The 14,698-nt window shown below is 46.2% G+C and overlaps 1 protein-coding gene across 2 annotated transcripts in view; it reads left to right on the forward strand.

Moving 5' to 3' along the window:
- The first annotated feature begins 5,622 nt into the window (after positions 1-5,622).
- The window catches only part of RAB44 (RAB44, member RAS oncogene family), a 34,732-nt gene continuing 25,656 nt past the window's right edge, over positions 5,623-14,698 (forward strand). For both annotated transcript variants that reach the window (XM_032593154.1, XM_030315381.1), the window contains exons 1-2: positions 5,623-5,729; positions 10,031-10,248. In XM_032593154.1, the coding sequence (XP_032449045.1) occupies positions 10,042-10,248 (207 nt within the window). In that variant the 5' untranslated portion in view covers positions 5,623-5,729; positions 10,031-10,041. The remainder of the gene's footprint in view (positions 5,730-10,030; positions 10,249-14,698) is intronic.

Genomic DNA, 14,698 nt, shown 5'->3' on the forward strand with positions numbered 1-14,698 from the left:
TCAGTCTGGCATTTGAACATGGCCATCTGCTAATTGACAGGATAGAGAAATTGGAGATTCTCTCAGCCTCCTTTTTTTTTTTTTTTAATTTATATTTAAGAGAGAGAGAGACAGAGAGACAGCATGAGCAGGGTAGGAGCAGGGAGAGAGAGACAGACAGACAGACAGAATCAGAAGCAGGCTTCAGGCTCCGAGCTGTCAGCACAGAGCCCAGCATGGGGCTGGAACTCAGGGGCAGTGAGATCACGACCTGAGCCAAAGTCGGACGCCCAACCAACTGAGCCACCCTGGCGTCCCAGTCTCCTTTTAAGTCACAAATATAACAACGGCCAGCATTGATGATCATCTGCCTGCCATGGTTCTAAATGCTTTATGCGGGTTATAGCATTTAATCCTTGCAACAAACCTATGAACGGGGTGCTATTATTACCTCTGTTTTACAGATGAGAAACTGAGGCAATAAGCCCTTAAGCCACTTGCCTGAGGCCACCCCTCTAGGAAGAGGTGGGGAGCCAGGATATTCATGCTGATGACCCAGGTCACATTGCCTGCTTGTTCCATAAACGAGCAAGGGGAAGTGCCTCGCCCAGGGCCACTACCATCATGAAGACGCTGAGGAGGCTTGCGGGCACCTGTCCCCCCCACCCCCCGTCCGACTCTGTCTCTGAAGTAACTCAGGTTTCTCAGTCATACGCAAGGCGTGCTATGTAAATGCAAATTTGAACCAAGCTCCCTGGCCCTGGTTTCCCACCAGCCGGCCTGAGCTCCATCTAGAGACAGCTTGGAGCCAGCAGCTGCAGCCAGGTCTGGACACTGTACCTCAGGACAGAGAGTCTTTTGCCTCAGGGTTTCCTAAACTGTCAAGTGAATGCAAGCATCTCCGGGGAATTGGAAAAGAGTGAGTGTGAAACTTTCCCATTGATAAAACGGTCTCACTGTCTGGGATCCTTGTTCATTCATTCAGTTTCTGTAAAATTCAGTTTCTGAGCTCAGTGTTTTTAAGTCCAGGGACACCATATTTTAAAATTAACTCCGCTGCTTCCAAAAAGGCCTGGATCTTTTTTTTTCTGAGCACTTGGCTCCGGCCTCCTGCCAGCTGGCTCACGGCAGATTCTCCCCTGGGGCTGCAGCAGAGGGCAGCCAGGCTGAGCTCTGACCACTCCGGCTCCATCGGGGAGGATTGGGACCACCCCTGCCTCCTCCGTGCCCCTTTAATTTCCATGGTTGGGAGGTGGGTCGTGGGGATGGGGGGCAAATGAACTGAGGATGCTTTGACATCCTGGGGGCTGGGTCTTAAAAATCGAACCTCACTCTGTTCCCAGGGAAGTGGAGAGAGCCCTCACTGCTGAAAAGTCTTGGATTTGTTACAGTTGCACTACCAGCAGCAAACGATGTTAGCCCTACTTTCAAAATACATCAGGGGTGCCTGGGTGTCTCAGTCTGTTAAGCGTCCAACCCTTGGTTTCAGCTCGGGTCATGATCTCACGGTTTGTGAGTTTCAGCCGTGCATGGGGCTCCACACTGACAGTGCAGAGCCTGCTTGGGATTCTCCCTCTCTCTCTCTCTGCCCCTCCCCCGCTTGCTCTCTCTCTCTCAAAATAAATAAATAAACTTAAGAGAATATTTTAAAAAATACATCCAGAATCCTCTTGCCATCACTTCCACGGCTGCCCTCCTGGTCCAAATCGTTACTTCTTGTGTGAAGTATCCTAACAGTCTCCTCACTGGTCTCCCTGCTTCTGCCCTTATTATCCACAGTCTATTATCCACAGTCTATTATCCACAATGAAGGCAGCCAGAGGGATCATTGTAAAACCTCCAAACAGCTTCCACCTCACTTACGGTTAGAACCCAGGTCTTTATGTGGCCTACAGGTCCTCTTGTCTGTTCCTTCTGACCTCGTCTTCTCCACTCTTCCCTCTATTACCTTCTCTCTATCACTGTTCCTCATGTACACAAAGCATGTTCCTGCCTCAGGGCCTTTGCACTCACTGTTCCCTCTCCTGAACACTTTTTCCATATCTTCTTATTTGTAAGCTCTATTCCAACATCACCTCTTCATCCAGGCCTCCCCCAGCCACCCCATCTAAAATTCACTTCCCACCATTCACTTTGCTTTACTTTTCTTTGTAAGCACTTATTACATATGTTTTTTTTTTTTTCCTTTCAGTTTTGTGTCTGGCACAATTCCTTTCAGTGCCTAGGACAGTGTCTGGCACATATTAGATGCTCAATAAATATTTTTGAATTAAAAAAATGAATGCCTTATTTAGTTCAATAAAGCTATAGAAACTCTCTGGGTACCAATTTCCTCAGCTGTAAAAATGGGATAAAAAGGATGGTTCATTGTGAGAATATCAGTTTATTTAGAAATTACATTTATTAAATTTCAAAACTTTTTGTTTTGAAATAATTTCAGACACAGAAAAATTGCAAAAATAGTAAAGTAATACTTTTCACCTACAGTTCCTAAATTTTAACGTTTTTCCACGTTTCCCACGTCACTCTCTCTCTGAATATGTACAAATTATTCTTTTTCTTTTCTTTTCTTTTTTTAATGTTTATTTACTTATTTTGAGAGAGAGGGAGAGAGAGAATCTCAAGTAGGCTCCGTGTTATCAGTGCAGAGCCCAATACGGGGCTCGATTCCACCAACTATGAGATCGTGACCTGAGCCGAAATCAAGAGTAGGACACTTAACCAACTGAGCCACCCAGGCACCCCTTAAATTTATTTTTGAGTGGGTAACATATCAAGATGGAACAAAATAACCAGTGAAACATAAATTTCCCTCCTTCTCCATCCCAACACTTTTCTCCAGCTCAACTGCTATCAGTTTCTTGTATATTCTATCAGAAATATTTGGCATATTTACAACCGTATAGGAATGCATGTGTATTTACAGGGCACACATTTCATCCACACACTTGTTCTTCATGCAAAGCGTACTAGACTCACCACTCTGCACCTTGCTGGTTTTATTCAACAATATATTTTGAAGGTCTTCACACTGGCCCACGTGTATCCTTTTCATTTTCTTCACAGCTGCCTAGAGGCCCTACATGGACATATTTGAGCTTTAATCAGTTCCCTGTTGATGGAAATTTAGGTTGTTTCCAGTCCTTTGCTGCTATAGACGATGTGGTAGTGAAATCTTTCTATATCGTCATTTTGCGCATCACCTATAGGACAAATGACTAGAAGTGAAATTGCCGAGTAAAAAGCTCTTTCCTTTTTAATGTTGACAGATATCACCACATGGCTTTTCAGGAAAGCTGTGTCAGTTTATTCATTCAGTTCTTCCTTACAACGTGTGAAAATGTTTTCCTGCGTCCTTTATAACACAGCACGCTATCAATTAAAAAAAAATTTTTTTTAAATATTTACTCATTTTTGAGGGAGACAGACAGAGTATGAGCAGGGGAGGGGCAGAGAGAGAGGGAGAAGAATCCGAAGCAGGCTCCACGCTCTGAGCCGTCAGTACAAACTGACATGGGGCTCGAACCCATGAACTGAGATCATGACCTGTGGTGAAGTTGGACGCCCAACAGACTGAGCCACCCAGGCGCCCCTCAAATTTTTTTTTTTTTTTGCTTTGCCAATTGGAGAACTTAAAATGTTATGTTGCAGTTTTATTTTGTGCTTATTTTATTTTACTTTTTAATTTTTAAAAATGTTTACTTATTTTTGAGAGAGAGATAGAGAGGAAGTGCAGAGAGGGAGACACAAAATCCGAAGCAGGCTCCAGGCTCTGAGCTGTCAGCACAGAGCCTGACTAGGAGCTTAAACTCATGAACTGTGAGATCATGACCCGACCCGAAGTCGGATGCTTAACCGACAGCCACACAGGCGCCCCTGTATTTCTTTTATTACAAGTGAAAATAAATATTTTTCACATGTTGAAAAGCCATTGGTATTTTTTTATCCCCCATGAACTGTCTGTTTATTGATGGTCCCAATTTCTCTATAGGAACTCATGATCTAAGAAGGAAATGAGCTTATTTTCTGTGACATGTGACTATTTCTTCACAGTCTGTTTGCTTTTTGACTTGTCAGTGGTTATTTATTTATTTATTTATTTTTGCCATTCAAACGTTTATTTTTTATTCTAAAATTTCTATTTCATCATATGTGTCAATCTTTTATGGCTTCAAACACTTTGTGATAAACCTGGAATGGCCTTACCTATTTAAAAACCCATCCCATGATTTCTCACAGCATCTGTTGAAACATACACAAGAGTAGAGAGAATAGAATGAATCAGTCGTGCCCTCGCCAACTTCAACAGTAATCAGAACAGGGCCAGGGCCTTAGTTCATCTGTGCCCCACCCATCCTTCCACCCCTCCATTACTTTGAAACCTATCCCAAACATATAATTTTATGGGTTTTTAATGCTTGAACTTATACCATCTGGAACTATTTTATTTTATTCTTTTTAAAGGATTTAATTTATTTCTTTATTTTTAAACGTTTATTTATTTATTTTGAGAGAGAGAGAGAGCACGAGCAGGGGAGGGGCAGAGAGAGGGAGAGACTGACAATGCAAAGCCCAATGCGGGGCTCGAACTCACAAACTGTGAGATCATGAGTCGATATCAAGAGTCAGTCGCTTAACTTAGCCACCCAGGCGCTCCTAGATTTTATTTAATTTTAAGCAATCTCTACACCCAACTTGGGGCTTGAACTGAACCCCAAGATCAGGAGTTGCATGCTCTACCGACTAAACCAGCCAGGTATCCCCATCTGGAATTATCTTAGAGCCCCAACTTTGCTTTTTGCAGATAGCCAGTCCATTCTCTGAATGGTTTTTTGAGTAAACCATCTTTTTAAAAATCTTTTAAAAAAAATGTTTATTTTTGAGAGAGAGTGTGTGAGTGGGGGAGGGACAGAGAGAGAGACAGGGACAGAGGATCTGAAGCAGGCTCTGTGCTGACAGCAGTGAGCTCAATGTAGGGCTCAAACTCAGGAACTGTGAGATCACCACCTGAGCCAAAATCAGACGCTCAACTGGCTGAGCCGCCCCGGGAACCTCTGATTTTATCCACTGATTTGAAATGCCACTTGTAACATACATGAAATTCCCATATGCATTTGAGTCTATTCCTGTCTATTCTGTTCCATTGATTCATCCCTGTATATTCATGCTCCAGTACCACTCTCTTCTGATGGTTGTAGCTCTACAATACATTTCGGTGCTAAGTTAGACTATTCTCTAAAAGACGATTTGAATGTAAGCCTCCCCCGGTATTTGCAGACACTGAGTCACGGTGTACAGGTACCCCCGGGGCAGTCTGTATACCAGCTTTAGCCATAATGTGTCCCGTCAACACTCTAAGGCATAGCATCACCCTGGCAACCAGAGACTTGGGTCTGAGTCCTGGCTTTGCCACTGAGAGCTGGGTGACCCTGAACAGCCCACCTTACCCTTCAGAGCCTCTGCTTAGAAGGACCTCCCCTCTAGTTCCAGCGGTCTACAGTTCTAAGCTTCTAGAGAGAGGGGCCTGGGGACTATCAAGCCAGATTATGAAAGGACAGCCAGTACTCGCTTCTACAGGAAGTCCTGTAGATAACACAGGAGATTGGCTTGCTGGGGAACGGAAAGGACGATTAAGCAAGAGACAAGACTGTTAACAGTTCCAGAGCTCGTGGGCTCCTGGGGGGCAGCGGTTGCCTCGTCACCAGGTCCAGGAGGCCAGCACTGGGTGCCTGACTGGGAGCCTTTAAGAGGTGGGAGCCACTGGAGTTGCAATGCTTCTTTTCTTTTGGAGGGGTGGTGGGGGGGGAGAGGGAGCAGTGGTCGCCATCTGGCTCCTATGACGAGGGTGCAGAGATCTGAACCCTCTTTTCTCGAGAATTGGGAACTCTCTGCATGGTCTAATGAGGGCCCTTGAGCAGGGGACTGGGATAGATTGCCTACCTTAGATGGCTGTGTGACCTTGGGCAAGTTACCTGGCTTCTCAGAGCCTTGGTTTCTCTACAAGTCAGTTAGGGGAAGAGAGAGGGGGAGTAGACCAGAGTAAGGCGTTCAGTGGTCTCTCAGACCCACCAACCTGGACATTTGGGTTCTGTGACTATCACTATTATTTTCAGTTATTGAAGTGGGGTGAAGGGCATAACCAGTTCCTTGCCCCTTTGGTGAGAGAATGATGGAATTGGGGAAGCCCTAGGATAGCTGTCACTTATCCCATTTTTCTTTTTACTTTTTTTTTTTTTTTTTAATGTTTCTTTATTTTTGAGAGAGAGACGGAGCATGAGCAGGGGAGGGGCAGAGAGAGAGGGAGACACAGAATCGGAAGCAGGCTCCAGGCTCTGAGCTGTCAGTACAGAGCCGGATGCGGGGCTTGAACCCATGGACCCTGAGATCGTGACCTGAGCCAAAGCCGGACACTTAACCAACTGAACCACTCAGGTGCCTGCCCCCCGCCCCATTTTTCTTATGTGGCTCTCTGCTCCCTGACCCAAAGCTCGTGGTGCCTGCTCCCCTAACCCAGTCCCCCAGTGGGGAGAGCTGGTTCCTATAGATGCCTGGGAGCGAGATCCGTTTGCTCTCAAGTTTGGCTTTCACGTTTGTATGATTGCTTGGGCGAGGAATGTGGGGAAAGGGGGTAGGGCTGAGGGTGTGTGTGCATGTTCCTGGTCGTGAGGGGCTTCCGAGTGTCACGGGTGTGAGGTAGCGATAATGGCGATGGGGATGTGGCAGAGGATGGAGGGGTGCCCCCGCTGGCTGACTCTGAGGGGTGTTGACCCGAGTGACTCCGAGTGGCCAGGGACCTTCGTCCGCGCCAAAGACCCGCGAGGAATGTCCTGTGAGATCCGTGAGGGAGGGGTCGGCGGTGGCTGAGTGGGAGCTGGCTGAGGAGGGAGTGTGTGTGTGTGTGACCCCACTATCTCTGAGGGGTCGTTCCTGGCCGCGAAGGGGGCGCGGGCTGTTTTTAGGGTTGCTACAAGGCCATGAAGGGAGAGTTGGCCATCCGCGACTGATGGTGTTCGTACTTTGAGGCGGTGCTGGTGGTCGGGCACATGCTGTGCTTCTATCCCGGGGCCTCCTGACAGGCAGGGGGTGGTGCCTCGGAAAGGCCCTCCGGGGAAAGGACTGAGTGCTGGGGGCTGTGGCCAAGTGGCAGCCGGTGAGGTGTCCAGAAGGTGCTGCCTTCTTACCAAATGCCAGGGAACTGTTGGAAATGGGCTGCGGTGACGCAGTTCGACCAGGAACTCCCAGAAAGGGATGTCGAGAGCATCCCATATCCTGGGATATGGCCACAGGGAATTTGTTTTAGGATTCTCGTTTCCTTTACTTGCGGGAGCCTGACAGACTCAGTGATGTGGCACCCGTATCGTTACAAACTCTTCCCCCAGGGCTTTGGTTCTAGAAGCTTCCCCACTGAGAGTCTTATCTTGCTGCCTCCTGTGTGTTATCTCCATCAACAGAAGTCCACGTGCAGCTTGAGTTTCCAAGTCTCACACCTACAGGCAAAGCCTGCCCACTCGGCCCTGCTCCAAAGCCCTTGTCTCACGCATGTGCGTCAGGCACCCGTGGTCCCCAGGGGGCCCTTCGGCCCACCAAGGAGGGACCTTTCTAGGAAGTGGCCTTGGGGGAAGCCCATCCCACACAAACCAGCACAGTAGATCCTGTGCCAGTTCCACTACTGGCGTCACGGCTTGGGCAGGTCTCTTGCTTCTCGGAGCGCCCCTCCCTCGGTTTCCTCACATGTCAAGTGGGAATAAATCGTATCTGCACGGTACTCGGCTTTTATGAGGCTCAAATGGAATTCTGCCCCCATCTGCATCATCACCACTATTGTCAATGCCGCCTGCACCCAGGAGTCACTGTGTGCTGGGCACAGCTGTGAGTGCTTCATTGTGGGCTATGTAGTCAACAAGTATTTGCTGAGCGCCAGCTGTATGCAAGGCACTGTTTGAGGCCCTGGGTAATTAGGTTACAGCAGTAAAGCCAAAGAGCATACTTTCAACTCATGGGAGGCTTACATTTCAGTAAGAGGAGATGGAGAATTTACAGAGTAAGTGAATAAAAGACTATTCTGAGAAGGTGACAAGTGCTAAGAGAAAAAAAAGCCAGAAAGGGAGGGGGGCTGTGCCAGGGAATGGGAGGTGGTGTTTCAACTTGCATTATCGTATCTAATCCTCAGTGCAACCCTGTGGGGTAGACAGCAGTCCCTTGTTCCAATAAGGAAACAGACACGGCGGGGTGGGGGGGGGGGGGGAGAAGGAAACAGACATGGGAATGTTAAGCGATTTGCCCTAGGTCACACTGCTAGCAAGCGGCAGGACTGGGAGAAGCAGAGGTCTGTCTGACTCCAAAGCACTGTGACTGGAAGTCACTTCCTCTCTTGGGCCTCCTTTTCCATGTCTATGATTCAAGAGGGTGGGATGGACTGCCAGGAGGAGGGGCACCTCTTCCTAATTCACCGAATGGAACACTGCATCGTGGCAAGACTGCTACCTTGCGCTGGCATTCAGTCGGTGCTCAGTAAATGCTTGTCACTCAAGCGTATGCTGGATCTTGGGAAGGGTCTGGGCAGAAGGAAGTCTTCTTGGCAGAGAAGACTGCTAACTGTCCTGTGGGGTGGGGAGCCCTGACTTGTAGCATTTGCTGGTTCACATGGCTTAAGTACTCCCCCGGTGGCTGAGCCCAAGCCACTGTGCTAGAAAGAGACGTGCACAATTGACTTTTGCCAGGGCCTCAGATCTGACTCTGCGATTTTCATCTATGATCTTAAAACTGCATCTGAAACAGATTTGGAAGGCAGCGAGAGAGGCAAAGATAGTAAGCTGGAGAGAGACAGATGGAGACACAAAACACACAGGAAGAAAGAGACTGGGGTGGGTGGGTGGAGAGAGATTGAGGGACAGACTCTACTTCCTTTAAAGTCTGGCGGGGCTCCACAGCCTGGGGAATTGCTTCATTCAAGTCCTATGCAACCCTTGCGAGGGAACACGCCAAAAGGGAGGCTGGACCAGTGGCTCCGGACCCCTGGAATAAGCCCCCCATCCCTGAAACAGAGTCCCCTGACCCCTCCACTCAGCCTGTCTGTGACCTTTTACCCCAGCAGAGAAAGCCCAGAGGGGCCTTCTTGTTCCTGCTGTTCAGTTCCTTTGCACATTGCTGTTCATGGCTTCTAAATCCCACCTGCCTCCTTTAGAGCTTGGCCCAAGTCCCATGCCCGGCAGAAAGCAGCGTGCCTCTGCACATCAAGCTCCTCCCACCCCACACAGTTTCATGTGCCCCAGACTTATTCCCTGCCCAGGGCAGGCTCAGACTACACCCCTTTCAGACTCCAGCCTCCCTCTCTTCTGTCCTTGGGGTCTCACCTAGACAAAATCCTCATCCACTGACTGACCTCAGACCTTCAGCGACAGTGGGGAGGTCCCCAATTAATGAATTGGACAACGCTTTTATTTTTTTTATGTTTATTTTTGACAGAGAGAGAGAGCACATGAGCGAGCAGGGGAGGGGCAGACAGAGAGGGAGACACAGAATCTGAAGCAGGCTCCAGGCTCTGAGCTGTCAGCACAGAGCCCGACGCGGGGCTCGAACTCACGGACTGTGAGATCATGACCTGAGCTGAAGTCGGATGCTTAACCGACTGAGCCACCCAGGTGCCCCTCTTTGTTTTTAAAAGTAGGCTTCATGCCTAGCAAGGAACCCAATGTGGGACTTGAACCCATGACTCAGACCAAGACCTGAGCTGAGATCAAGAGTCAGACTTCCAACTGACTGAGCCACCCAGGTGCCTTAGAGAAGACTTTCCAGGAGCAAACATCTGAAAGAGATGAGGGCACATAGGTAGCTTGGGGGAAGAACATTCCAGGCAGAAGGAACAGAAAGGGCAAAGGCCTCATGCTGGAGGCCACGAGGTTGGGGATGGGGCATGAAGTTGGGGAGGCCAGCTGGGGTCCAATCAGCTTCATCAGCCATGGTGTCTTTTCTCCAAGAGCCACCAGAGGGTTTTCAGCAGAGTGACTGTGTTCGGCAGCCCGGTACCACCTCACCATTCTTCTGTCCCCAGGCCGAAGCAGTATGGAGAGCGAACAGAGAGTTTCCCGCAAAGGCCGCAAGCTGGGCTCCAGCCGCCGGCGGCAGATGAGAGAAGCAGCCGATAGCCTGGATGCTGCTGCGGCCCCAGAGCCAGAGTCCTGGTCCTCCCAGGCAGCTGCCGAATTGCAAGCCTTCTTCCAGGACTGTGGTGCCAAGGAGAGGGGCTTTGTCACCCGCGAGGACCTGGCGGTGAGTCCAAGTCCCTAGCTCATCCCCTGAATCCCCTTTCTTTCTTTCCTTTTAAAGAATGTTTATTTATTTCTGAGGTGGGGGGTGGTGGAGAGGATCCAAAAAGGGCTCCTCACTGACAGCACAGAGCCTGATGCAGGGCTTGAACCCATGAACCACAATATCATGACCCAAGCCGAAGTCAGACGCTTAACTGACTAAGCCACCCAGGTGCCCCCTGAATCCCTTTTCTGTAGCCGTCTGAGACTTTCCATCCCAGGAAGACAGGGCATGCCTGTTCTTTGTCCTTTCTCTCATCCAAAATTTGCTTTCAAAGAGGAACTCTCGTGCACTGTTGGTGGGAATGTAAATTGGTGCAGCCACTGTGGCAAACAGGATGGGGGTTCCTCAAGTATTTTGAAATAGAAAAACCCCTACAATCCAGTAATTCAACCACTGGGTATTTGCCCAAAGAAAACAGAAACACCAGTTCAGAAAGATATATGCACCCCTGTGTTCATTGCTGCATTATTAGCCAAGATATAGAAGCAACCTAAGTGTCCATTGACAGATGAATGGATAAGGAAGATGTGGCATATACATATAAAGGAATATTACTCAGTCATACAAAATGATCTTCTCATTTGTGACCACATGGATGGACCTAGAAGGTTTTGTAGTAAGTGAAATAAGTCAGAGAAGGACAAATAGTCTATGATTTCACTTGTATGTAGAATTAAAATCAAAAGAAATGAACAAACAACCAAAAAGCAGAAATAGCCTCATAAATAGAGCAAACTGGTTGCCAGAGGGGAGGTGAGTAGAAGACCGGCGAGGGGCACCTGGGTGGCTCAGTTGGTTAAGTGTCCGACTTTGGCTCAGGTCATGATCTCACGGTTTGTGGGTTCCAGACCTGTGTCGGGCTCTGTGCTGACAGCTCGGAGCCTGGAGCCTGCTTCAGATTCTGTGTCTCCCTCTCTCTCTGCCCCTCCCCAGCTGGCACTGTCTGTCTCTCTGTCTCCCCAAAATAAACAAACATTGAGAAAAAAAAGGACAGACTGATGGGAAGTGGGGAACAGAGGCTTCCAGTTATGGAGGCCATGGGGATGAAAGGTACGGCATTGGGAATACAGTTAAGAGTATCATAGGCGCATCTGGGTGGCTCAGTTGGTTGAGCGTCCAACTCTTGCTTTCAGCTCAGGTTCTGATGATCTCCCAGTTTGTGGGTTCGAGCCCTACATCGGGCTCTGCACTCTGGGATTCTCTCTCTCCTTCTCTTTCTCTGCCTTCTCCCCAGCTCATGCCCTCTCTCTCTCTCTCTCTCTCTCTCTGTCTCAAAAAAAAAAAAAGGTATTGTAATAGTGTTGAATGGTGGTGTCTACACTTCTGGTGAGCACAATATACATGTAGACTTGTCAAATCACTATGTTGTGTACCTGAAAGTAATATAACATTGTGTGTCAACGATGCTTCCATTAAAAAGTAATTAATTAATTAATTAAAATATAAAGACCAGTGGGCAAAAAGCACAATGTACATATCAGGTATTTATGTTTGTATGCAAAGAAATGTTCTCCATTTTGTTGGTTTCATTTGAGCTGGTTGCCTGCAAAACACATTTGTTACACGATAACATTAATGTTTTTGTGTCTGGCACAAATTATTACCTTTTTTTTTTTTTTAGATTCGAGTTAGTTAACATACAGTGTAGTATTGGTTTCAGGAGTAGAATTTAGCAATTTGTCACTTACACAACACCCAGTGCTCATCCCAACAAGTGCCGTCCTTAAGGCCCATCACCCATGTAGCCCATTCCCCCACCCAACACCCCTCCAGCAACCCTCAGTTCCTTCTCTGTATTTAAGAGAATCTCTCTCTCTCTTTTTTTAATGTTAATTCATTTTTGAGAGAGAGAGACAGAGTGTGAGCAGGGGAGGGGTAGAGAGAGAGGGAGACACAGAATCCAAAGCAGGCTCCAGGCTCTGAACTGTCAGCACAGAGCCCGATGTGGGGCTCGAACTCACGGACTGCAAGATCATGACCCGAGCCGAAGTTGGACGCCTAACCAACTGAGCCACCCAGGTGCCCCTGTATTTAAGAGTCTTTTATGGTTTGCCTCCCAAAATGTTCTCTGGGTTAATTGACAAATACACATGTTTTCTGAGGCAAGTAAATAAATAAATAAAAATTTCTCTCAGAAAAAGTGAGGAATTTGTTTATATTAATGTGTAACTAAATGACTGACAAGACGCTATGTGTGCCACTCTTCCAGAAACATTTGCATTTTAACAAAGGAAGGGACTTCAAGCCAAAGAAGGAAGTTGCAAGTGATAGAATTTTGGGCCCATTAAGCAGGGAAGTTTATCCTGGGGAGCAGTCAGAGTCCTGGAAGTCAAACCATGTCGATGACCGTAAACATCAATGAAACATAAGATCGGCCATGGTTGTGTGTTCGAATAACGAGTCTGAGGCTCTGGCCTAGACCAACATTGACCAATTCTTCTTTGGTTTTTCCTCATTCTCTGCAAAGGGGCCCATGTGGGTTGCTGGAGTCACACTGGGCCTGCCCATCTCCTCCGGACACTGTTCCATGCTCCAGACTCTGTCCTTCCCCCATCAAAACTGACCTTTCTTGTGTTCTAGCCTCAGGGCCACAAGGTACAAATGGCTGACGTTAAAATATAATTTTCAGGGGAGCCTGGCTGGCTCAGTCAGTAGAGCATGTGATTCTTGATCTCGAGGGTTGTGAGTTCAAGCCCCATGTTGGGTGCAGAGATGAGTTATTAATTAATTAATTAATTAATAAGACTTTTTCAGGGGAGCCTCTGCCAACTCCCTAGAATAATTCAGTTAAAAAAATATATATATATAATTTATACATAAATTATATATACACACATATATAATTTATACACAAATTATATATATGCATATATATATAATTTATACATAAATTATATATATACGTATATATACAATTTATACATAAATTATATATATACGTATATATATAATTTATACATAAATTATATATACGTATATATATAATTTATACATAAATTATAATCTATACATAAATTATATATATACGTATATATATAATCTATACATAAATTATATATATACGTATATATATAATCTATACATAAATTATATATATACGTATATATATATAATCTATACATAAATTATATATATATACGTATATATAATTTTCAAAAAGATAAAAAATAGACTTTCAAGTGAATATAAAATCAACACTTATCAAAATTCTTATCTAATGAATTATTATTGTTGATTAATGAAGGAGCCAGGAAGATGTTACGACTGGCTCAAAAAGTATGTAAGAAGCTGGGATACAGTATTTAAAGGCAATCTGACAGGACAGTGTTAGGATAAGATTGCTGAGTTCAATTTTTAACATGGCTGATGTCCCACAGGCTGTAAATCTTTGGGGTTATCTGTTCTACTAGACAAAAATTATTTTCATCTCTCCTGGGCAAAACTCCACAAGTTAACCAGTAACTTCAGCACGTCTGGGACTTTTAATTAAAGATAAACAATGAGATGGACTGAGTGCATTCCTCTAGTCTAGACAATGCTTGAAGCGACATGCTCTCTACCTTTCGGCCCTGTTTCCAAGTTTCCAAGTATTCAGGTGATTTTCTGTGATGGGATAAATACTCTCCCAAGCTTATTCTCGATATAAAAAAGCCAATTCTCATTAGGTTTCCATAAGTGAAACATGTGCATCCTTGAGTTTGCTCTGCAAATCCAGACTTCGAAGGCATTAAGCCATTTTAGCTTCTGTCTAAACATTTTCATGCAGAACCTTAGATTTAAAACCTCTGTTATTTGCTCTTCTATGTAGAGTGAATGTTTGTCTCAGTTTGCCTGGGACTGGAGGGGTACCCGGGATGAGAGACTTCCAGTGTTAACACTGGGAAAGTCTGGGGCAGACTGGGTCAAGCTGGCCACCCTATTTTCTATCCTCAGGCCAGGAAACTAAACCCAAGACTCTCTCTCCACCACCTTTTACCTGCAGCCCCTATAAATGCAAAGGGTTTCCTTTCTCCTTGGGGTTCCCAATTTTACTAAGGTCCCTCTCCTGCCCGAAAGTGGTTTTCTTTATCAACTGGCTCCAGGCCAGGTTTCTGGAAGGGTTTTGCAGACATTGGTTCCATGGCTGTTCTTTACAATGGACTCGTCATGTCTGATTAAGTGAGAATCATTCTCCTACATGACTCATCAGTTACACAATTGATTCATCCAGCTATATCCCAACAGAAAGGAGGACAGATTCTTATTGAACCCACGTAAATAACTATGTTAACATGGAAACTAAGGAGGTTCAGTAAAATTGTTGGTTTCTGATACAGGAGGGGGTCAGTCAGTGAGATTCAGACAGCATTTAAAATGTTTAACTTCAGGGGAGCCTGGGTGGCTCAGTCAGTTAAGCATCCAACTTTGG

This window comes from Lynx canadensis, chromosome B2, assembly GCF_007474595.2.
Source record: "Lynx canadensis isolate LIC74 chromosome B2, mLynCan4.pri.v2, whole genome shotgun sequence".
Classification (NCBI taxonomy): domain Eukaryota; kingdom Metazoa; phylum Chordata; class Mammalia; order Carnivora; family Felidae; genus Lynx; species Lynx canadensis.